The sequence below is a fragment of the Lynx canadensis genome, chromosome C2, assembly GCF_007474595.2.
Source record: "Lynx canadensis isolate LIC74 chromosome C2, mLynCan4.pri.v2, whole genome shotgun sequence".
Lineage (NCBI taxonomy): Eukaryota > Metazoa > Chordata > Mammalia > Carnivora > Felidae > Lynx > Lynx canadensis.
Window position 1 is genome coordinate 90,197,218 of NC_044311.2, and position 26,431 is coordinate 90,223,648.

Sequence of the window (26,431 nt, forward strand, 5' to 3'; positions counted from 1 at the left end):
TTAAAATTTATGACTGCAGCTAAAACAATATTTAGAGGGAAATATATACTACTAAATGCCTATTAGAAAAGAAGTAAGATCTCAAATAAAAAATAACCTCAACTTTTTAAAAAAATAAACTCAACTTCTACCTTAAGAACCTAGAAAAAGAAGAGGATATTAAACCCTAAGAAGATAGGAAGTAATAAAAATCAGATTAAAACCAATTATAAAAAACAAAAACAATAAAAAGTCAATGAAACCAAAAGGTGGTGTTTTGAGAATATCAAAAATGCTAAACTCTAATAAGAATGATCAGAAGAAAAATGCAGAAGACAAAAATTTCCAACATCATAAACGGGAATGGTTGTAAACTACAATTCTACAGACATTACAGGGATAAGAGAATATTAACTTTATGCCAAAAAAGTTGGCATCTGAGATGGACAGATTTCTTCAAAGAAACAAACTACTAAGTTGGCATCTGAGATGGACAGATTTCTTCAAAGAAACAAACTACTAAAACTCACTTAAGGAGAAATAGGTAACTTGAATAACCCTACATCCATCAAAAAAAAAAAAAAAAATTCGTTTGTAGCTAAAAGCCTTTCCTCAAAGAAAACCAGAGGCTCAAAAGGCTTCTTTCCACATACTGAACAAAAAAGAAATAAAATTTCTACAGAAACCTTTCCCAAAAAAATTGGAGAGGGAATGCCTCTCAATTTACTCTGAGGCCAATTTTATCCTGACACTAAAACTAGACAATTACAAAAAAGGAAAACCACAAACCAATTCCCTCAGGAAAATAAATGTAAAATATTTTAGCAAATTGAGGCACCAAAATATCTTAAGATTTTACAAAATTGGGGAGCACCTGGGTGGCTCAGTCAGTTAAGCCCCGACTCTTGGTTTCAGCTCAGTTCCTGATCTCAGTTTGTGGATTCAAGCCCCATGTCTCTGTGCAGAGCCTCCTTGGGATTCTCTCTCTTCCTCTCTCTTTGCCCCTCCCCTACTTGCTCATGCTCTCTCTCTCTCAAAATAAACTTAAAATATTTTAGCAGATTGAATCTGACAAATATATAAAAATGGTAATATATCATGACCAAGTGGGGTTTTATCACAAAAATGCAAGGTTGGTCTAACATTTGAAAAGCAATCAATGTAATTTACCACATAAAGACTTTAAGAAGAAAAATCATATAACCATTTCAATAAATGTAGACAAAGCATTTGACAAAATACAACTTCCTGATATAAACCACTTATCAAACTGGGAATATAAGAGAATTTTCTCAACCTGATAAAAAAGCAGTTATATAAATTGGTAAGATCAGGAACACTGAAAGGATATCCACTCTTGCCCCTTCATTCTTTCAGTATATTTTTGTCAAGCACAGAATTCCACATTTGCAGTTATTTTCTTTTATCCTTTGGAAGATATCATTAAGTTGTCCTCTGACTTCCATGACTCCTATGAGACTGTGTGTGCGTGTAATTGTTCATGTTCACGTAGCCTAATCTCTCCAAGTGCCTGGTTATTTATGCCTGGTTACTTCACTGTTTACCAAACACTCTATTTTCAAAATACTGTTGTAGATACAATCTGAAGTTTATGTGACTATTCTAGGAAAGGTACTTGTTTGCTTCTGCCAGGGTCTTTGGAGCACATCACTATGGAATCTGCTAAATCCAATTTTAAAGACCAGTATGATTCAAGACTAAGCTGCAGTCCTGACAAAAAGCCTGTCTACTTCATCTTCCTGTCTACTCACATTCCTAGAGCACTGACATCCAAGGTCCACACCAAAAGCTGGAGGTTGCTCATAAGGTTCATCAGCTTGGTGGGTCCTGCTTTCTAATCCCTGTCTCCCTAGTCTTGGGTGGCTATCAGCTGTTCCCTCTAGAATTGGTAAAAGTAGCTCCAAACATTAAGTTCATCTCTTTAGACCTCCACCAGTAATTCTTAGTAATCTTGTTGGATCTCCAAAGACTTCAGGAAGATTATATTTTAAATTAAATTCTGTATCATATTAGACCTACATATTATATAGAATATATACATTCCACTCAGCTTTCCTACATGTATTTTGTGAAACTATTGGTCTGAATTACCTACTGCATCACTACTGTAAGTAGAAGTCTTCAAAGTAGTAACTCTCATTAACTATTGATTTTAAAAATTGAAATATTATCTGAATACAATAAAATTTGCCCTTTAGTGGTATATATAATTCACAAGTTTTTAGTACATTTACAGAATCGTGCAATCATTATCTAATTCCATAATTTTCATCACTCCAAAAAGAAATCTCATAACCATTAGTAGTCACTGCCTATTTCCCTGTACCCCTCCCAACTCCTGTCAACCACTAAGCTACTTTCTGTCTCTATAGATTTGCCTATTCTGGACATTTTGTATAAATAAAACTATAAATATGTGGCCTTTCGTACCTGGCTTCTTTCACTTAACATAATGTTTTTAAGGTTCACCCATATTGTCCCATGCATCAATACTTCATTCCTTTTTTCCTCCATAATATTCTGTTGCATGCTTATGTCATATTTTGTTTATTCATTCATCAGCTGATGGATGTTTGGATATTTCAACTTTTTGGTTGCTATGAATAATAGTGCTATAAATATGCATGTACACGTTTTTATTTAGACTTACATTTTCAACTCTCTGGGGTATGTACCTCAGAGTAGAACTGCGAGGTCATGTGGTAACTCTATGTTTACCTTTTTGAGGAACTTCCAAACTATTTTCCAAAGCAGCTCATCATTTCACAATCCTACCAGCAATATAGGATGGTTCCAATTTCTCTACATCCTTGGTAAAACTTGTTAGTTTTTTTTTAAATTATAGCCATCTAGTGGGCGTGAGGAGGTACCTCCTATCATTTTGCTTTGTATTTCACTATGACTAATAATGTTGACCATCTTTTCATGTATTAATTAGCCAGTTGCACATTTTCTTTGTAGAAATATCTATTCAAATCCTTTTCTCATTTTAAAATTGGACTGTTATCTTTTTATTGTTGTGTGATTTACATATTCTGGACACAAATCCTTTAGAAGATATATGATTTGTCTGTGAAATGTCTTTTCAATTTATTGACAGTGTCTTTTTGAAGAATACAATTTTTAACTTTGATGAAGTCCACCTTAATTACTTATTCTTTTTTCATTGCACTTTTGGTGTCAAATATAAAAAAAAAAAACATTGCCTAATACCAAGTCACAAAAATTTACATCTATGTTTTCTTCTAAGAGGTTTATAGTTTTTACTGTTAAATTGAGGTCTTTGTTCCATTTTTAAGTTAGTTTTTATATATTTTGTGAGGCAGGGGTCCAACTTCATTCCTTTATATGTGGACATCCACTTGTCCCAGCATCAATTGTAAAGTTTATTCTTTCACCATTGTCCTGCATCCTTGTTAAAAATTAATTGACCATAAACTAAGGGTTTATTTCTGTACTCTCAATTCTATTTTGTTGTCCTTAAACCAGAACTACATAGTTTTGATTACCTAGTTTGGTAGTATGTTTGGAAGTGAGAATCTTCCAATTTTGTTCTTTTCAAGATTATTTTGACTATTTTTGGTCCCTTGTATTTCCAAGTGAATTTTAGGATCCGCTTGTCAATTTCTGCCAAAAAGATAGCTATTTCATAGGGATTTCACTGAATCTATAAATCAACTGGAGACGTACAGCCATTTTTAACAATACTGTCTTCTACTCTATGAACATGGGACCTCTTTCCATGAACTTAGATTTTCTTTAATTTCTATGTTTTGTAGTTTTATTGTAAGGGATTTTCTTTCTTTTAAATTGCAAACAATAGAAAGTATAATCTGTCTTGTCTCATCCAGTAATTGCTCGGATTTTCTTAATTTCATTTTCAGATTGTTCATTAGTAGCATACAGAATACAGTCAACTTTTATATACTGATCTTGTGTCCTGCAACCGTGCTAAAACCGCTGGTTTTAATAGTTTCAGTGGCTTCTTTAGGACTCTTTATACTCAAGATCATGTCATATATGAAGAGTTATTTTAGTCCTTCCTTTGCAATCAGATGCTTTTTTCTTCCTTTTCCTTCCTTAACTGCCCTGTCTAGAACCTCCAGTACCACGTTGAATAGAAGTAGTAAGAGCAGACATCCTTATCTTGTTCCTGATCTTAGAAGAAAGCATCAGTTTTTCACCATTAAGTATGAGTCTAGCTGTGGGTTTTTTGTAGATGCCTTTTATCTGGTTGAAGAAGTTTCTTTCTATTCCTAGTTTGTTGAGTATTTTTAATAATGAAAGTCTGTTGGATTTTGTCAAATGCTTTTTCTTGATCTACTGAGATGATCATGTGCTTTTGGTTTTATTTTATTACTGTTGTGTATTACATTAACTGATTTTTTATGTCAAACCAACCTTTCATTGCTGGATTAATCCCACTTGGTCATGGTACATAGTCATTTTTGTATGTTGATGGATTTGGTTTGCTAGCATTTGTTGAGGACTGCTGTCCATATTCATAAGAGATATTAGTCTGTAGTTTTCTTTTCTTGTGATATCTTTATCTGGTTTGGGATTAGGATAATATTGGCCTCACAGATGGGTTGAAAAGTGTTCCCACTCTTCTATTTTTTTGGAAGAATTTGTAAAGAATTGGTTAATTCTTAAACTGTTTGGTAAAAAGCTCCAGTGAAGCCATTTCAGCCTAGGGTTTTGTCAGTAATTTATTACTAATTTAATCCCTATTCTTATTAAGTCCATTCAGATTATTTATTTCTTCTTGAGTCAGTTTCAGTAGTCTATCTCTAGCAATATGTCCATTTCATCAAAGTTGTCTAATTCATTGGCATACAGCTGTTCACAGTGTTCCTTTAAAATCCTTTATAAGATCAAAAGAAATGTCCTTTTTCATTTCTGGTTCCAGTAATTTCTTTTTTCCTTTTTTTTTTTTTTTTTTTTGGTCAATCTAGCTAAAAGTTTGTTTTGTTAATCATTTCAAAGTACCAGTTTTTGGTTTTATTGATTTTTCCTATCCTATTTTCATTTTCATTTTTGCTCCAATCTTTATTATTTCCTTCCTCCTCCTTATTCTAGGTTTAATTTGCTTTTCTTTTTTCCAGTATCTTTAGGCAGATGGTTACAGTATTCACTTGAGATCTTCCTTTTTAAAAAATACAGGTATTGATAGTTATAAAATTTCCTCTAAGTACAACTTATAGCAACATCTCAGAATTTATTATATTGTGTCTTCACCTTCATTCATCTCCAAGTATAAATACCCCTTTTGATTTCTTCTTTAATCCATTCATTATTTAGGAATATATTGTTTAATTTCCATATACTTATGAGTTTCCAAAATTCTTTTTTGCTATTAATTTCTAATTTCATTCCACTGTAGTTATAGAACTTGCTCTGTATTATCTTTGACCTGTTAAATTTATGAAGGTTTTTTTTTTTCAATTGGCTCAGCATAAAGTCTATCTCAGAGGAGAATGTTCCATGTGCAATTAAGAATGTATTTTTTAGGGGTGCCTGGGTGACTCAGTTAAGCATCCAATTCTTGATTTCGGCTCAGGTTATGATCTCAGTTTTGTGAGACTGAGCCCCGCATTGGGCTCTGTGCTGACAGTGCAGAGCCTGCTTGGGATTTGCTCTCTCCCCCACACACACATGCTCTCTCTCAAAAATAACCATATAAAAAAATGTATTTTCTAATGTTGAATGGAGTGTTCTGTAGTTGTTAGACCCAGTTGGTTTATGGCGTTGTTCAAATCTTCTATTTCCTTATCTTCTGCCTAGTTCCATCCATTATTGGAAGTTGGATATTAAGCCTTCAACTATGTTTAACTGTCTGTTTCTCCCCTTCATTTCTGGCAGGTTTTGCGCCACGTATTTGGGAGCTCTGTTGTTAAATGCACATATATTTATAATTGTTATACCTTAATCTTTTATCATCATAAAATGTCCTTCTGTATCTCCAGTAGCAATTTTTGCCTTAAAGTCTATTTTGTCTACTATCAAAAAGCCATTCCATCAATTGGTTGCTACTTGCATTATGTATCTTTTTTATTCCTTTTACTTTCAATCTCTTTTTATTTTTCTAATCTACTTTTATAATATCTAACTTTTGATTGGAATGTTTCATTCAGAGACACTTTTAAATTCAATCATATTAGTTATTATTGACATAGAGGATTTACATCTGCCATTTTACTTACTTCTATATGTCACATGTCCTTTGTTCTATTTCTCCTTTACTGCTAACCTTGCATTAAGTGAATACTGCATTACTTTAATATTTTTAATGATTTTCACTATTTTTTGAGTGATTTGCGTAGTGGCTACTCTAGTACTTATCATATACATCTTATCAGAAACAGCTTAATATTTATACTAACTTAATTCCAATGAGCTATTGAAACATTACTCTTATATAGCTCTATCCTCTTTCTTCCCTTTCTGTGGTATTGTGATATATATATTATAAACATTACAAACACCAAAATACACTGTTATAGTCATAACATTACATAATTTTATGTCTTTCAAAGAAGCTAAGGACAGCAATTATATTTTTGTAAGTTTTATTAATATGAATTATTATCACTTATGGCTTTCTTCATTTGTTCCTGTGGATTCAAATTACCATCTGGAGTCATTTCCTTAGCCTAATGCACCTTTGCTCCCATCCACCTCCTCTGTGCTGTTATGCAAAATATATATTTCATTTCTATATGTTACAGGCTCAATAATACATTATATACAGTTTTAAACGATTGCCTTTTACACCAGTGAACAAAAGAGAAAAGAAAAATAACTGTCTTTTATAATTACCTTCACTATTGCTCTTTGATTTTTTTTTTTGGTGTGGATTCAAATTATTGTCTAGATCACCTGCTTTCAGCCTGAAGAACTTCCTTTAGTATTTCTTTTGAGTATGCCAGCAAAAATTCTCTCAGCTTCTGCTTATCTGCAAATGTCTTTATTTCACCTTACTTTTGAAAGATAGCTTTGCTGGCTGGGGTGCCTGGGTGGCTCAGTCGGTTGAATGTCCAACTCTCGATCTCAGCTCAGGTCATGATTTCACAGTTCGTAAGATTGAGCCCTGTGTCAGGTTCTGTGCTAAAAGCATGGAACTTGCTTGGGATTCTCGCTCTCCCTCTCTCTCTGCCTATCCCTTACTCGCACACGTGCACTCTCTCTCAAAAACAATAAACAGCAACAACAAAAAGATAGCTTTGTCGTACATAGGATTCTTGACTGATAGTTTTTTTGTTCCTTTGAGCATTTTGAACATGCTGTCCTGTGACTTTCTGATCTCCACTGTTTCTGTTAAGAAGTCAGCTGTTAATCTCATTGGGGTTCCTTATAAGTGACAAATTGTTTTTCTCTTGCTGCTTTCAAGATTTTCTCATTGTCTTGGTCTTCCAGCATTTTGTTTTTGAGAGAGAGAGAGAGGATAAGCAGAGAAGAGGAGCAGAGGAAGGGAGAGAGAGAATCTTAAGCAGGCTGTGTGCTGAGTGTGGAGGTGGGTTTCAATCTTACAACCATGAGATCATGACCCAAGCTGAAATCGAGTCAGATGCTTAATGAACTGAGCCACCCAGGTGCTCTGGTCTTTCAGCATTTTTAATATAATTCATCTATTTGTGGATTTCTTGCATGGTTATCTGGAACTCATTGAACTCCCTGGAGGAGCACGTTTTTGAGTAAATTTGGAAACTTTTTAGCTATTATTTCTTCAAATACTGTTTCTGCTTCTTTATTTCTCTCCTCTCCTTCTGGTTCTCCCATCATGCATATGTTGGTGTGCTTAAGTGCCCCATATTTTCCTGAGGTTCATTTTTCTTCATTCTTTTTTCTCTTTTCTTTAGATTAAATAATCTCTATTGATCTATCTTCAAGTCTGCTAATTCTTTCTTCTGCCAGTTCAAATCTACTCTTGAGCCCCACTAGTAAATTTTTTATTTCAGGTGTATTGTTCAATTCCAGAAATTCCTCCTGGTTCTTTTTCTTTAAAATTTCTATCTCTTGGGGCACCTGGGTGGTTCAGTCAGTTGGGCGTCCAACTTTGGCTCAGGTCATGATCTCACAGTCTGTGAGTTCCAGTCCCGCATCAGGCTCTGTGTTGACAGCTCAGAGCCTGGAGCCTGTTTCCGATTCTGTGTTTCCCTCTCTCTCTCTGTCCCTCTCCCGCTTAAACTCTGTCTCTCTCAAAAATAAATAAACATTAAAATTTTTTTTTAATTTCTCTTTATTGATATTGTCTATTTGATATAACATCATTGTTATACCTTCCTTACTTCTTTAGTCACAATTTCCTTTAGTTCTTTGAACATAGTTAAAATGCCTACTTCGAAGTCTTTGTTAAATCTGACATCTGATTAGTCTCACAGGCAGTTTCTATTGCCTGCTTTTTTCCCCTAGTATATGGATTATACTTTCCTCTTCCTCTGCATGTCTTATAACTTTTTGTTGGAAATTGGGCATTTTAGAGAACCCTGAATTGTAACAACTCTGAATACTGATCCACCTCCTCTCTCCTGGGGCTTGTTATTAGTACTGGTCTGTTTTCTGGTCTGTTTCCTGAGTGGATTATTTTAGGGAAATGTGCATCCCTCTTTCTCCCATAATTTGTATTAATCAGCCCAAGAAATGTTGTGTTCATTCCTGAATGCCACATTTGAAGAACACTAACAAACTAAAGCACATGCAGAGGAAACTTCCAGGTTGGGGAGGTTTTAAAATGTCACAGGCCAAAAGGCTAAAGAAACTGATTATATATGAGTTGATCTTACTAATAGGATAGAAAGGAGACAGAGTTGCTGATTTCAAAGTTCTGAAGTGCTTTTCTGGTATAGCCAAAAAGCAAGGAAAAGTCACAGAACTTAGACAAACAGGTCAATATTACAGGGAACAGACTTTAGCTCAAAATATAATGAAGAATTTTTTAAACAAGAAATTCAACAATGGCACAAGCTGCCTTATACAACAATGAGGTTTCCATTTTTAAGCAGAAGTTTTCAATCTGTCACAACTGTTAAGGATGGTATTTCTTATTTGGAAGAGGAGGTTCAAGTAGATGATCCCATTTTCTGTGGTAGTCAAGAAATCTGGCCTTGAATGTACTCAGTTTGACATAATGCAAAGCACTTTACATGTACATTAACATATTACAATTATTCATCTCTAGAAAAACTTTAGAGTTCATCTGAGATTGCTATTTAAAAGTATTTTCCTGATTAGTCACATATCTGGTGGATTACTGTATAAAACACTGGGAAAAAGAATTACTTTAAATGTCTATATTCTCTCAGGTACTTGCTTTAAAATATTAGGAAAAAAGTAATTCATTTTCAAGAGTTATTCAGTTCTTATTAAAGTTTGTTTTTTTAATGAAATAATTGAGATCCGTAACTCACCAGAAGAAATCTTACCAGCACCTTTATAGTCAACAGAAAATGCAGATGTGACTCCATTGGCTGACCCCAGTTCACACATGGATATTTGATAAGGGGGCCTCAGCTTGATTTCCATCTGCATGTCAGACAGATTTATCTTTGTTGAAAGAGACCTGGGATTATTATATCGCTGCTTGGTCCTCTGAATGAAGTTATCTATGTAAAATAAAAAATAAATTTCCTTGCAGTCATTTGTTTATTAAATAAAGTGTGTGAGAGTGTGATGTTAATGGAGTAAATTCTGCAGATAAACAGTTTAATTTGTTATCCAAAACTATTCAGTTTGTCATGGAATATTCTAATATTATTTGTGTTTAATGGTTAATATATCATGGGGTCATCCATTTTTCACTCTAGAAATTAATAATTATAAATAAAATAATAATTTAAAATAATGACTGTGAGACCATTTCTACTATTATATCCACTTCACAGAATTATTTTAAATTTTTACAAAAAAAAAAAACAAAAACAGCTTTCTTTAATTTTAGATCAGTCTTAATTTCTATAGGGTTTCATATCTCATAAAATATAAAGTTTATCAGTATTTACCAATTGTAATTACATAAGAACATACTCTGTAAATTGCATGTTCTTACAAACCTCTTTTCTTATTTACTGCTTACACCATTAGAATGTATGTTTTGAAGAAATAAATTTAATAAAAGACATTTTCGAAATATCTTCCAATTTTACTTTCATATTTACAAGTTGGTTTTACTTCTTTTCCTCCTACACCAGGAGTCAAGTAAACTAATGCCCATGGGCCAAATCAAGCCCGCTGTTTATGTAAATAAAGTTTTATTGGAATATATACTCATTCATTTATGTATTGCCTATGGCTGCTTTCAAGCTACAATGGCAGGGCTGAGTAGTTGTGACAGAGACCATATGGTCTTTAAAGCTTAAAATATGTACTCTCTGGTACTTTCCAGCAAATGTTTGCCAACCTCCATTCTACATTAAGCAGACTATAAAAGATTATCACATAAACACAGAACTCTGAATCTCTGGCTTATAAATTTCTCATTGAAAAATTGTCCTCTGGGATTAATTCTATGTGTCAATAATCACAATCCTCTCCACAGCTCAGACACAATTTTTTCTAATAGGCACCTACATGAAGAAGTTGCCATAATTTATAGACCCTCTGTCAAATTATTCTATCAAAAGCAAGGTAGCAGAATTTTCTGAGTTTTTCCCCTAGCCCCCAGTATTATATGAAAAATAGCTTATGACTGGATGGAGACAGGACAATGAAAAGGAAAAAAATCAGGCCCTTACCAAATTCAATGAAACAGTATGGTCTGACAGCAGTATTTGTCTTCATCATGTTATAAGTAGTAATGAACTCCTTCTGAAGCTCATCCAGGAAAGAGAAGGCCAGAACATTTGGGTAATTTTCAGTGCACAACATCATGTAGCTCACTCCCAGGGAGCTAATAAAACTACAGTGTAAAAAACATTGGTTTTAAAATTTCAAATTAAATCAAAGTAATTCGTTGCTTCAAAAGACTGGTTCTATACACCGTAAACTGCTGCTACAGTGGCAATGAAGATATTAACATTTATTATATATTCTAGCAAAAAAAATTAAAGAAACCAAAATATAATTCTACTTCCAGTTGCAGTTAAAAACAGTAAACCAAAAAAAAAGTAATGTACCTAAAGATGGACACACACTATAATTCTAGCACTTCAGTCATTTAACATTGGGGGTAGAAAGCCGGGGAAAGAATATACAAATATGCAAGGGTTACAGATAGCTTAAGGTTTAACTATTCAACCTAGTGGAACCTAATACTGTTCGAATCAAGAACTCTAGAGATTCCGATTAAAGTTATCGACACTCTCCTCAGATGTGCAAACAACACAAAACTTGGCACACAATTTCAGGGTGGTCACTGAGCTTCTGAAGTCATCCAGTGACTCCACAATCAAATGTTCTACTTCACATCATAATGAATTATGAACCATGGGGTAAATAAGAGTAATTTATGAGTTTATAACAACAACAAATAAAATAAATAGGGTAGAAAGGAGAACTCTTGCTTACAGCAGAATGCTGAGCACCAACCAGTAAATGTGGAGGTAGTGCTAGAACTGGAAAAATCAGCATTTTGCACCAACACAGTAGGGCAAGGAAGGATAATCAATGAATGCTGAATCTAGGGGGAAATTTTGGTGAGGAGTAGGAAATTTTGCATGGTTTTAAAATGTCTTCCCATTGATTGCTTATTTGTTGCAAGGGGAAAATATTTATTATACAGCAGACACTAGACAATATCTTGACTGAGTATTCCAACATTACTAATGATGGGCAGATGGACCTCCTGTGCCTTTAGGTGTGATATCCTCAGAAAGACATATCAGCTACGTAGTATTAAATGTGTATATGTAATGTATGTATATGATATATATATATATACACACATATATATGTATATACATATATGTGTGTGTGTATATATATATGTATATATATATATGTGTGTGTGTGTGTGTGTGTATATATATATATATATATATATATATATATGTAGTATGTAGTATTCTAGCCAAGAACGCATAATCTGAATCTAATCATGAAAGAATATCAAGATTCTATTTAAAAGGGGGGGGCTATAGTCTTTAAAAATTTCAATGTTATAAAAAAGACAAAGACTATGTAAATGTTTCTGATCAAAAGCTAAAGAGACACAACTAAATTCAATACCTAACCCTAATCTGGATCCTGTGCCAGGGCAGGAGTGGGGAAAGGGGGTTGGGGGAAGGAATGCTATAAAGGACATGCCGGGTCAACTGATAAAAATGGAAGGCAGGCAGTAAAGTGTGGTATCTCTGATACTAGGGCTGATAACTGTACCGTAGTTAAATAGAAGTGTATCCCTAATCTTAGAAAATACACTTAGAAGTTAGGAATAAAGGGACATGGTATTTTAAGTTTATCTCAAATGACTTAGACAAAGATAAGTCAGATAAATAGGTAGGCAGATAAAAACAATAAAGTAAATGGACTAAAATGTTAACAAAAGGTAAATCTGGAAATAGGTATTATTTGTATTATTCTTATTTATACAACTTTTCTGTAAGTTTGAAATTATTTCTAAGCTAAATTTTTTTAAAATGTCTACTTTAAGCACTGAAATGTTCAAATTAGCCATGTTCTACTGAAAACAAAAATTTCTAAAGTGTACGACCCCCTACAATAAGCAGAGAATGGGATACAAATTAACCCTTCTTAGTGAGTCAATTTAACATTCTTTAATAGTACTGTTCAGTGTAACTCATCTAGATCAGGGGCAGCAAACAGAGCATAAAGGCTGTACCTCCCTCCCACTCCTGCGAAAAACACTGTTAATCTATCACGGTAATCTTTACTGCCAAACCCTGATCCATATGGGAGTCCTCCTACCCTCTTTTTTCTCTAATAATGTAGAAGCAGAATTTATTTTAAATTTATATTTATAGAATAAATATGTTCAAGTAACTCAAATTTTTAAAAACTGAAAATGAAATACGGTATTTAAAGTGTTTTATCACTACCTCCACCCAAAGATACCCAGTTCTCTATCCCTCAAGCAATTCATGTTATTGTTTTAAGATTTTTTTTTTAAGTAATCTCCATACCCAAACAACACGGGGGCTTGAACTTACGCTCCAAAGATCAAGAGCCACATGTTCCACCAACCACACCAGCCAGGTGCCCCAACTCATATTATTATTAAATTCTTAAGTATCCTTCAGTGAGAGTTCACGCATATACAGTTTCCTCCCTCCCTCCCCTCCACCGTCTCTTAAAAGACCATCCCATGCAGCCAAATGATGTGGAGTTGGCACCTATTAATCATCTATGATTAATGGCATGGGATATACCACTGGAAAAATTGTGCTCATCTTCTACTACTGGAATAACCTGGAATTCCCTTCTGAGGTTCACTTAACACCAACATTTGATGCACTGTTTTTCAAACTGCAACTGTTAATGTTAAAAGGTCATAAAGTTAGTGTAGTAAACTACATATTTTCTTTAAAATTGAAATAGCACATAACAGAAAATATTGGAATGTACATTGCTTCAAAGAAATTTTTAGTTTCTTATTTTTATATAATGTTCAAAAACTAAAATTATCTCTTCTTATAGATCAGTCAAAAAAGTTTAGCCATACACATTGCATTTTTCTATGAAATAACGAAATCAAAGGACAAAGTATGTTTTTCCCAAGCAATTTTCTCTTCCCAAAAAATCTTCACTATCATTATAAAAATTCTTTGACATGTCACTAGCATTCAAATAAATGCCCCAGTAACCTGAATTGGGATAAAAACACAATGATGATTGGCTTCCCCATACTCAGAACACCCAAGTAGCTAACTAGGAATTGTTTCATTATCCTCCAAAAATAGGACTTCATTTTTTTGTGTTATGGTAAAATTTTACTGTATTTCTATATTAATAATAAAGTGAACCACAGACATATACATGACAGTTTATCCCAAACGGTTTCTCTTGCTTGCGCTAACTCGAGAATTACTTGTAAAATAAAAGAAAGCCTCTGTTTTTAAGATTTTATGTCAGCATTTTCAGAGAGTCCTTCTTCCCAAGCCTTTATTTTACTATAATTATAGGATATTCTCTGAAAAGGCTACTAAGTGCTCTATAATATTATGGCTTTTCATAGTGAATTTACTCTTACGTTATTGTTTTTCTTTGAAATGCAAAGCCAGTTTTCCAACAGTACATACAAATCTTCTGTTATCAAAAGATTTTTTCTGGCTTTTTCAACTACCATGGGGACAAATTCAAAGACTCCTACCCTTTCACGGATAACTCCTCATATGATATAGTCTAAAATGACTACAGGCATGTCAGTTTGTGCAAGCTTTAGTATGTCCATTAGGTTCATTTGGCTCACATTTTACAAACAATCTGGCTGTTGCCTTTCTGCCTTGAGGAGAAAGAAGATTAGTAGTAACAGCAGCAGATATAGTTTACTGACCATTTAGTCTGAACCAGGCCCTTTGCTAAGTGCTTTATATATGTATTTGATTTAATTTCATTCTCACAGTAAAGGGACATCACTATCTCCATTTTACAGATGATGAAACAGAGGCTCAGAGATATTTAGTAGCTTACCCAGGGCCACAACAACCATTAAGAAGCACAGCAGGGATGAACTTAGTTCTAACTCCAAAGCCTACATTCTTTCCCAATGCAACACTAACTTCCCTCTGTTACAGATGAGCCAATTATGTGCCAACTCACCAACTTTTTTTTCATGTTTTCAAGCTACAAATCAATCTCTATTTTCCCCGCTAATTAAAAGTAATGAATCTTAAGGATTTGGGAACTTGTATTACAAGGATATTCAGGAAGCCCTGCCAACTTCTCTACTTCCTGTGCAACTCCACTCCTCCCTCTCCGCATTCCAGCCACACTAGGGTCATTTCAGATCCAAGGGATACCAACCTACTCCGGGTCCTCCAACTTCCAACCTGAGAAACTTCATGAATTCTGTCTTCCCTACTTGCAATGCTCCCAACCCAACCCCGTCTCTATAATGGCTCCAATTCTGACATGGTTGATCCTATTCATCATTCTTGGACTTAAAGACCCTCCCAGAGCACACAATCTAAATGGATCCCACCCCTATGATTGTATCATAGCAGCTGTTATTTTTCTTCATGTAACTAGCCCAGTTTGTAATTAGATATTCATATGTTTATTTGTTGTAATGTCTCTTTCACTAATATCTACGCTCCATAAGAGCAGAGATAATTTCTGTAGGGTTCACTACTGTATTCTTAGCAACTAGAATATTTGGTGTCTAGGATACAATAAGTGCTCAATAAATTAGTGAATATATGAGTGCAAAGACAACATCACTCATTCACTCATTTACACACTAATTTGTTCAACATATTGTGCACATATAATTGTACAGCCCAGGCATGTCTACACAAAGTATCTACATAAAGCAGAAGCTCAATAAATATTTGAGTAAATTTTACAGAACAGAGTACAACTTCACCTCCTCTTCCAGTGTTCCAAGAAGGCTCTAGGGTTCAGGTTAGTGAATTTTCAACATTCCCCTAAAGACAGAGATGTTCTCAGATACCATGCAGAATTACTCATCTATAGATGGCTATACATATCTGTTAGATAGGTCTACTCTCCTTTTATCATGAACATTACTAATACACACACACACACACACACACACACCCCAAAATTTTTCCTGTCAACACCCTGAGCACAATTTTTAAATTGCCATTGTTTTCTTCCTACTTTGCTCTAATTTCTTTTTTACTTTCCTTCTATTTCTGGGCTTTGGTACCAATGGGGTTTGGTCTTTAGAGCTACTGTCTTTCTTCTGGCCAAGGAATTTATCCATGCTCATTACATCTTTGGTTCCTCCCCCCAACAGTAGGAACTTCTTTAGGGCCTTCTAGGATCAAGTGTGTCTTAAACAGGTAAGGCTGACAGAAAAGTTGAAACTGCAGATAAGGCGTATTTACCCCTTTCAATCACTTCATTAAAAAGCTAATTCTGTCATGTATCCAAGCAGGCCATACCTCAAGTGATTTCTAAAATCCAATAAAATAAGCAGTTTTAAACATTAAGCATTTTCTAGTATCTGATTTTATTTACGAACTGTCAAAGAAATTTTACACATCACCAATGAAACACTGACATTATTAGGACAACTGTGGCCTGATGTACCAAAGTAAACAATGAGTGAAAGCAATGGTCTTCCCCACAGCAAATACAAAGCACCTCTCATGCATATGTCTAGCATTCTACTCTACACACTCTGATTTCAAAGACCAAATCTCCGCCTGCCAGGCACTTGCAATAAGGTGCTGTAAATGCACTTAAAACAACAACATACAAAACAAGAAAATAAAACTGCATTTTGTAGCATGCTAAATGACAATGTATATAGCAAACTATTAATAAATTGAGCCAGTAATAATTAACATTTGTATTCCCTACAATGGTACGTGCCATTGTACCATTACACATAGAAAATCTGTCAATCCTTTGTAGCCTCATTTGCCCTGTGAATAGCTTTCATGGGTGAAGAAAAGTTCTCCAGAAGGACATGCCATCTGTTAAAATTGCTAAGTGTAAGAAGATTATTATTTTTTAAACTTTACACACACACATATATATATATATATATATATGTTTTTAAAGTAATCTCAAAAATAAATAAAATAAAGTAATTTCTACACCCAACATGGGGGTGAAATTCATAGCTCCAGGATCTTGACTTGCATGCTCCACCAACTGATCCAGCCAGGCATCCCAAGAAAATTATTTATCTTTGAAACAGAACCTTTCATGCTGAATTCCATTCCCTAAAATAAAGCACTTAAACTTTTAAATAAGAATAAGTTGGACACTATGAAAGTGAGTATAACTTACAGATTTTATTATCACCAAATATGCCTAATAGGAAATAAAGCGAAAGCAAGACTGTGCCATCACTGGGCGAGTAGAAAGAACCAGAAAGAAAACTCAGTAACACTGAGTGTCTCCCATGTGCAGCATTCTACCAGGAACTTCTTTTCTCACTTAGGCGTCTCTTATGTGGCCAACTTTCAATTATCCTCCACTGGTGAAGAGATAAATTATGAATACATTATCTAATGAATAAAAGACCCATTTAGGGGCACCTGGGTGGCTCAGTGAATTGAGCATCCAACTTCGGCTCAGGTCATGATCTCGGCTCATGGGTTCAAGCCCCACACTGGGGTCTGTGCTGACAGCTCAGAGCTTGGAGCCTGCTTCGGATTCTGCATCTCCCTCTCTCTTTCTACACCTCTGTCTCTGTCTCTCAAAAATAAATAAACATTAAAAAAAAATTTTTTAAAGACCTATTTAGGGGCGCCTGGGTGGCTCAGTCGGTTGAGCGTCCGACTTCGGCTCAGGTCATGATCTCACGGTCTGTCAGTTTGAGCCCCGTGTCGGGCTTTGTGCTGACAGCTCAGAGCCTGGAGCCTGCTTCGGATTCTGTGTCTCCCTCTCTCTCTGACCCTCCCCCGTTCATGCTCTGTCTCTCTCTGTCTCAAAAATAAACATTAAAAAAAAACATTAAAAAAAAAAGACCCATTTAGTCACTAATTTTAAACCCATTATGTAAGAAAATATTTATTAATATGCAGCATGCCAGGTGATAGCAACTTATAACAGTAAGCAAAACGAGAATCAGAGAATTTTAAGTGGGCAAAGGATTACACCATCCAAACCTTGGATGAAATAAACAGCAAGAAAAATCTGCCTATGAAGTCCCTCACTTTCTTTTCTGCAGAGTTAACCTATCCCTTGATTCATGCTCTCCCACTAACTCTAACACCTTCACACCAGAAAGAATGAAATCTTGACTTTTTAAGATAATCAGTCAAAGGCAATCCCTCATTTACCTCTCAGTGGTATCCCAAAACTTTACGGCACCTAGAACTCATTTTTCCACAAAAACTGTATTGTAAGAGAAATAAGGTCCCAAAACCAGTTCATAAAAGCCTACTTAACATGTATGTGGTTGAAAAGCTGTTATATATATATATATATACACATATATAAAATGTATAATATATATGTAATATATAATGTAAAATATATATGTATATATTTTGAGAGAGAGAGAGCGCGCGCGCACGCACTAACAGGGATGGGGCAGAGAGAGAGAAGAGAGAGAATCCCAAGCAGGCTCCACACCATCAGCACAGAGCTCAATGTGAGGCTCGATCTTATGAACTACGAGATCATGACCTGAGCCAAAATCAAGAGCCAAACGCTTAACTGATGGAGCCACCCAGGCACCCCATGGCTCATCAATTTTAGACTTCACACATACTCTATTCCTCATTATTTCTCAACCAAAAACAGGAGGGGGGAGGATAAGTTACACTTAATTATCTTCCCTAGTTAATTTTTCTCTCCATAAAAAGTAAAAAGAATTAGGAGAGTTACACATGCACCTTATAAAGAGAGAGGTTAAAGGTAAAGGGAGGCAATTCTTTTACCAGAGTATAATGTGAATGCTGAAGCTAAAAGACTATGGTTCATATATATCATTTACTGGCTTTCTGACTGTGATTAAGTTTCTTAAGTCCCTAAGTCTCAGTTTCCTCATCTGTAAAAAAGCAGTGGTAGTACTACAATGGCTATCTGTCCAACAACCCTTCTCTCCTTCCCTTTGGGGAATTCTCTCCAGCTCTACTACCTATTCTATATGACTTTGGTAAAGCTGTTCATCCAAAGGGTGGACATGTATCCAGGATCCAACCAAAAGTACCTCAGCCCTCTGACCACAATGCTATTCCAGAAATGGGCCACAACACAGCCAGACTAATAAAGTCCTTTCCCTGAAACATGGAGGGAGAGGGCTGGCTCACCTGAAATGAAGTATGCCTACAGCTGGCAGTAAAGTGTTTTCCTATACATGGAGAATACCTATCTGCAAAAGGAGAGAGAGAGAAGAAATGAGAGAAATATTCCTGATAACAACATGAGTCCCTGGCTCCATTTAACTCAGAAGCCAACCTAGCCTTCATAGAACGCTTTTTTTTTTTTCTTTTTTTTTTACTTAAGCTAGTGTGAGTTGTGTGTCTGCCCTGGACAATGCAAAAGAGCTGTTGCAAAATTGAATGATAACGTAAGAAAAGTGCCTGGAAACTGCAGGTACTTAATAACTGGGTCATTGTTGAAGTTGTTATTCTTATAATCAGAAAATAGCACCAAAGAGTGAAAGAAAAGCACTGCAAGAAACTAAAAACAAAAGGCAGGTAAGCCTAAAATAGCATTCCTGGCTAGAGATAGTAGTTTGTGGACAAATACAGAGAAAGTAAAGACTCAGGTAAAGAGAGAACCTATAAAGCTCACAGACATTATCAGACTTAAAAAGAATTCACAGTGAAAGAACTAAGAAATTTTATTTCTTGCACTAAAATTCACAGTAGAGTATGACTGACCTCCCAAAGCGGTTTACATTTTCATAAGAGGAGTATCTCAATGTTTAATGAGACCTCAAAATGTACAACTATGATTTTCAAACCCCCAAAACCAATCTCAAAATTTTAAGATCCCACATGACACGACTTAATTTCATATGGTTCTTAATTATTGCTTTAGTTATTATTGTTTCCTAAGTTCTGACATAGGTTTATATATTAAACATTTATGACAATTTAAGGAAAGTTTCCTTCAACTTATGGGATAGATAAATTCCTTAAAGTTTTACATAGAATTGTACCATCAGACCCTTGAACAATGCTGGGGTTAGGGACGCCAACTTCCTGCACAGTCAAAAAACAGCATGAATTTTGACTCCCCAAAACTTTGACTACTAATAGCTTACTACTGACTGAAAGCCTTGCCAGTAACACAATTAACACATATTTTGTATGTTATATGTATTATAGACTGTATTCATACAATAAGCGAGGGAAAAGAAAATGTTATTTAAAAAATCATAAGAGAGGGGCACCTAAATGGCTCAGTCGGTTAAGCGTCCAACTTTGGTTCAGGTAGTGATCTCATGGCTCATGGGCTTGAGCCCCACATTGGGCTCTGTGATAACAGCTCAGAGCCTGGAGTCTGCTTCAGATTCTGTGTCTCCCTCTCTCTCTGCTCCTCCCTAGCTCATGTGTGCTCTCTCTCTCTCAAAACTAAACATTAAAAAAATTTTTAATCATAAGAGAAAATACATTTACAGTACTATACTATACTTATTCAAAAGAATTAGTTTATAAATGGACCTGTGCAGTTCAAACCCGTGTTGTTCAAAGATTCAACTGGACCATGAGAAGAAATCACAAAACTAGATTATGCACCCCCTCAACCACCCACTAACCAACAAGGCAAACTCAAGTATTTTGACAAAATGAAGACTTAACTCTATGGCACTTTGAACACTGCCATACTCCCAAAACAACCATCCCTCATTTAGCAGCTAGTATCTTATGTGCAAGGCACTGTACCAACATAAGCTCCACAGAATGGGCTACATCAGCTGAACTCAAGTATTCAGCCACTACAATGTGGTAAAGTTCATCATTTTCCTAATACAGGGTGGGAGCGGGGGAGGGGAGGAATTTAATTTTAAAATGTTACTCTCCCAATTTTTTTCTCAAACTCTATGGTTTTTCTCTACCTACTGCACTAGAATCCAGTGCAAGGTACCATCTGATTTAGCATATAATTACATACTTATTAGCTACTATGTTTTGGTTCTCAGTGGTATTCTGCAAAGAGCACCTCAATTTCGATACCAATTTGAAAACCACAATGCTAAGAGATGAGGAATCATTTATAAGCCAGACCAGATCAATTATCTCAGTGAGCTATCTAACTACAGAGAAAGGATATAGAAATTTAAAAATAAATTTAAAATATGAAAAATATAAATGAGAAAGAAGTCAAGTAAGTTCTACAGGCAATGTATGAAGGGACTGATCATGAGAGAAATAAAATAATAACAGCAAGGAAGGGGATTCAAGAAAAAGGAGGCCATAGGCCGGGCTTCGAAAAGGCAGACAGGCAGCCTAGTGTCAGTTTCAGGCTATGCTATGATGCTGTAACTGCAAATCTCTAAATTTTATCTGGTAAGCTCATGGGTAGTTAGAAAAAGAGGTGTCACAAGAGAATTTTAAATACTCAGGTAATGTATAAACCCCCAATTTTATAGGGATTTTATAATTCAGTCTAAATGTACTGTCATATAGCATGAAAACCTCAATAAACTAGAAAACGAACAAGTCCTCTAATCAATGATAGAAAATACATAAAACCCAGGTTCTTGTCAAGAGCTAGAATTAAACTTATCTACTATTCAATCCTTTTATAAATCTTGGTTACAAAAATAATGTGCATATAGGCTTTTCTAGGTGTGGTTCTGAAGGCCATGTAATCTATTTATTCCTTTACACATTTCAAAATTGTCAGATCAGGCCAGATTAGACCACTGCTGATTCATCTCACTCATAAACTCTCTCTCATAAAATTGCTTTTTGCATTATGTCATTTGCTTACACTGAGGAATATTTTAAGAAAAATCATAAGCTCATTGTTATGGCTGCTGGAAGAATGCTATCCAAATGCTGTCCCTCTTTACATACATCAGGTCTCTGTAACATGAAGAGCAATGTTCTTATGCCCTGGACACTGTAGCCTGTAAATGATTCATCCTCCTCCTTTGTTTTGGCCATGAGGAAGCTCAGGGCAATATTTGCAGTCCTTTTCAACAAATGAATGGACTATGCAGTTTGCATCTCCAGAAGGAAATGTTACTTCAGTTTATTATTCTCCTATCTTTATCTCTACCTTTATGTGATTCTCTTTCCTGTGCTCTTGAATTATTATATTTTTTTGTAAACTGCCTCACATCCTTTGTGGAATAAGATGAGGTACAAAGAAACAATACAAAATCTAGAACTCAAAACAGAATTGGAGGAGTGTTAAAATTTTACTACATGATACTATACTTTGAAGAGAATACAGAAAGAAAACCCATTTGCAAAAAAAAGCTGTTCTTTCAAGTCCAGGATATCTGCCAGAATTCATATGCATTCAAACAATCTTGTATAATTCTGACATGTGTCTACTATACTATATAATATCAACTGAAACTCAGAATAATGACCAAGGGTACTAAAAGAGCCTATTAAACAGAATATTAAAATGTTTCCAGTTTCTGTCCATAAAACAAAAGTAGGTTAGACATCATTTTAAATATATTTTAACCATCACCACCACCACATTTTCCAGTTAAACCCTTTGAAAACCCAATTTAATGATCTTACCATTATCCAGGTGATCTAAGTAATTATGGACATTCCGTAAGGGTCTATTCTGGGCATCTCAGAAACTCAGTGGGCATTTCTACCCTCACAGTTTCAACTTCTATGTGAATGATTCCCAAATCTCTACCCATCTCAACTGGACTGCCTAGTCACAACCTCATGTAAAATACCCAAGATAGTGCCTAGCCTAACCCTTTCCAAAGACCTCTTTGTGTCCATTTCCAAGGTTTAAGTCATCTTTGGTATTCCATCTCTTCATCTCTGGTATTCCATCTTATCAGGCTTGACCATTTCTTCTTTTGAAGTGTCTCTGTGGTTGGCATTTTTCTTTTCCATTTGCACTTACATCTTATTAGTTCAGGCCCCAATTATAAGTTAATCTCTTTCTCAGACTTTCCATTTCACTGCCTCAGCATTGTTTTTTACCAAGTCACTTCCCTCAAACCTGCAATAACAGCTTCTTTTAACCTATTACATCAAAGTGACATCCCTCAGTCTGAACTTTCAGGGAAATCCAGGATCTGGCCTCACACTAATTATCTGACATTTCCCATAACTATCCCTAAATCACCATTCACTACACCAGGTCAAATGGGTGAATGTACTCCCAGTGCTAAGTCATTCTTTACTCACTCTGCCTTTCCTCTCTACACCTGAAACACCCTCTTCTCTGCCTTAACCAAATCTTATGAATTCTTCAGGACATGGCTCGTGTCTCATCTCAAAAATGAAGCCCTCTCCTAATTATATCCCTTGTGGACCCTGTCCTTATCTGATTTCTTTCTGTATGCAAAATCAGTGTCAAACTTCTGAAGAGTTAATTGTCCTCTGTTTCATGTGTATGCTCCCCAAGGGGTTCTTATCTATTACCATGGATTTAATTATACATAAGCTGACCCCCAAATCTAAATCTCCATACTTGTCCTTCTTCACTAAACGTCAGACTTACACATCCAGCTGCCTACCTGACAGTGCCTCCTGAATATCTACTGGGCATCTCAGACTTAACATGTCCAAACAGAACTCTTGATTTTTACCAAAAAACATACACTCTCCAATCTTACTCATTTCAGCCCCATTAGCCAAGTAATTATGGACATTCTCTAGGCCAAAAATCTAGAGGCAACTCTTGATTATTCTCTTTTCCTCACATCCCACTATAATCCATTAGGAAGATTTGTTGGTGCTACTCCCAAAATACAGCCCCAATCCAACCATTTCTCATCATTATCACTGTCATTCAAGTTGTAAGCCATCACCTCTAAATGAACTTCTTTTTTTTTTTTCTTTTTTTTTTTTTTTTTTAATTTTTTTTTTCAACGTTTATTTATTTTTGGGACAGAGAGAGACAGAGCATGAACGGGCGAGGGGCAGAGAGAGAGGGAGACACAGAATCGGAAACAGGCTCCAGGCTCTGAGCCATCAGCCCAGAGCCCGACGCGGGGCTCGAACTCACGGACCGCGAGATCGTGACCTGGCTGAAGTCGGACGCTTAACCGACTGCGCCACCCAGGCGCCCCTAAATGAACTTCTTTAAGAGTTTCCTAAATGATCTCTCTGCTTCTACTCTTTCTCTTTTAGAGCACATTCTCCATACAGCAGCCAGGATGATCTACTCAAAGCCAAAACCACATTATATAACTCTCCAGCTTAAAACTCTCCAGTGGCTTCCTATTACATTAGACTCAATCCAAACTCTTTATCACAGCCTAGAATGCTCTATGTAACCTGTCCCATTCCTGCCTTTCTGACCTCAGCTTCTGCCACCACTGTATTAATTGTCCATACTGCTTCAGCATCTCTGGTTTTCTTTCCATCCCTTCATCAATATCAAAGGTCTTATGCACTAGCTGTTACTCTGCCTTGTTCTTTAACCACAGCATCCTTCACATGACCATCTTTTTTCTCATCTTTTAGGTCTCTGCTCAAATACTGCCTTTTCAGAGAAGCCCTAGACTACCATAAAGTCACTCTACTCCATCACTCAGTGTTACCATCTTTATATACAATAAATACAGATGAGCGCTATCCTCTCTCACAAGAATGTAAACTTCTTAAGTTCTCTGAGGTAAAGTATCATGTACAATTTTTTGTATTTCCCATTACAGTTTGCCTGGCATGTAAGAACACCAATAAATAACCTAGTGACCAACTTATAAAATACCTTCGATCTACAAAACTATAAAAATTTCTAAAGCCAGATTTAAACACAGAGAAACTGCAAAAGGGGCAATGACATGACTACTGCTTTGTATAAGTTCAGAACCACGTGATTCTTGACTTGAACACACTTTCCTAATCACTCACTGATTTTTACTGCAACCACTTAAATTACATTCGGATGGCAACCACTCGGTAAAGAGAGCAAACTGAAGTCTTACTTAATGTTATAATGTCCAGTTTTCAGTGTACATCTATCAGGAAGCTGAGCCAGTTTCTTCGAGAGCATTTTAAAATACTTCCTGCACTCCTGCACGCCTGTGCCTTGTTCATAATCAGTAGAAGCAGAAAGTGGCAGCCCATCCCTGACACGAATGACTGATGCGGATAAAATCATAGACATTTCAACCAGCAGAGAAGACCTGAAACAAAATGAACAATTTGGGTTAGATAAAAAAACTATTCGCCTCACTAATAATCAAAGATATACTAATTAAAACAATGACATACTACACTTTCCTTAATAAATTAGCTTTTAAAAAATAATACTTGCTTCTTTCTGGTATTCTCATAAGTATCTACAGAGGTAAATATTGAAATATTTACTCAAACTAATTTGGTGGTATTCAACAGAGTTTAAAAATATTTATGCCCTTTGACCACAATATATAACCCTATCCTAATGGAAGTAATCAGATTCAGACAACATTTTAAACAGAAAGACATTCTTTCATAGAAATTGCCAAAAACAATCTAAACATCCAACAATAAAAGAAATGGTTAATTACAGTACATCCCTATGATGGAATATAAAGCACAATAGTTATGTTTGTGAAAAACAGTTTAATAATGTGGTAAAATCCTTATATTAGGAAAAAAGCAGGATAAAAACTGCAAATGTTGTTTTCCATAAAGACAAAAAGAAGGGAGAGATAAATGGGGAAATAGATATTAGAAGGAAACATGCCAAAATTATAATAATGCTTATCTCCAGAAAACAGGATTATGTGTGATTGTTATTTTATAATTTCCTAAATTTTCATAATATCCCACAATGGCCATATATTAATTACCTTTATAATAAGAAAAAAATTATTCATAGTAAATCTTAAAGCTAAAGGAATAGTGGTTTTAATACTGCTCTCAATCTCTTTATACCAGAAAATCATAATGGTCTCTTTTATTATATTCTGATCATGCTTCATAAAAATAGATAAAAAGACTTCACAGGCCAGGTCTGAAAGAAATCAGGTAAACGGAAACTTAGATTTAAGATATATAATACTGTTTGGGGCGCCTGGGTGGCGCAGTCGGTTGGGCGTCCGACTTCAGCCAGGTCACGATCTCGCGGTCCGTGAGTTCGAGCCCCGCGTCGGGCTCTGGGCTGATGGCTCGGAGCCTGGAGCCTGTTTCCGATTCTGTGTCTCCCTCTCTCTCTGCCCCTCCCCCGTTCATGCTCAGTCTCTCTCTGTCCCAAAAATAAATTAAAAAATGTTGAAAAAAAAAATTTTAAAAAAAGATATATAATACTGTTCAAATTTTAGCTTGTATAAAAACTATTGGAAGTTTGGTCAGAAAGGCAGATTTCTGAACCTCCTCCCACCCCCAAATTCTGATCCATTGACTGTGGGGTGGAGCTTGAGAATCTTTCATTTTTAACAAATTCCGAGTAAATGCTATGTTTAGTTTCTACAGATCATACTTTCAAAAACACTAAATTAAAACATGTTCACAGTCTGAAATTAAGTGATAACTCTTTCCTGACAGGCCTTCAGAGCATAATGCTACTAAATACTGCTTTGCTAGCAGTAGGGGCAACGGTGAACACTGAAAAATTTGCTAACAATTTCATAGCTTTTTTCAAGATATTGTATCTCAGGGACTAAATTAACCCTTACCTGCCCTGTTCAGATAGGTCAAGACTATCTCATTCCAAAAATGAAAAACTGAGTTAGTTAGAATATTTTAAAATGCCGCAGAAAACCAAGTGGTACCGAATCTGGAAATTAGTACTA

The 26,431-nt window shown here is 35.4% G+C and overlaps 1 protein-coding gene across 3 annotated transcripts in view; it reads right to left on the reverse strand.

Moving 5' to 3' along the window:
• The window catches only part of SEC22A (SEC22 homolog A, vesicle trafficking protein), a 78,172-nt gene that overhangs the window by 47,334 nt on the left and 4,407 nt on the right, over positions 1-26,431 (reverse strand). For all 3 annotated transcript variants that reach the window (XM_030328748.1, XM_030328749.1, XM_030328750.1), the window contains 3 exons: positions 24,638-24,838; positions 10,731-10,894; positions 9,408-9,602 (listed from right to left, as the gene is read on the reverse strand). In XM_030328748.1, the coding sequence (XP_030184608.1) occupies positions 9,408-9,602; positions 10,731-10,894; positions 24,638-24,838 (560 nt within the window). The remainder of the gene's footprint in view (positions 1-9,407; positions 9,603-10,730; positions 10,895-24,637; positions 24,839-26,431) is intronic.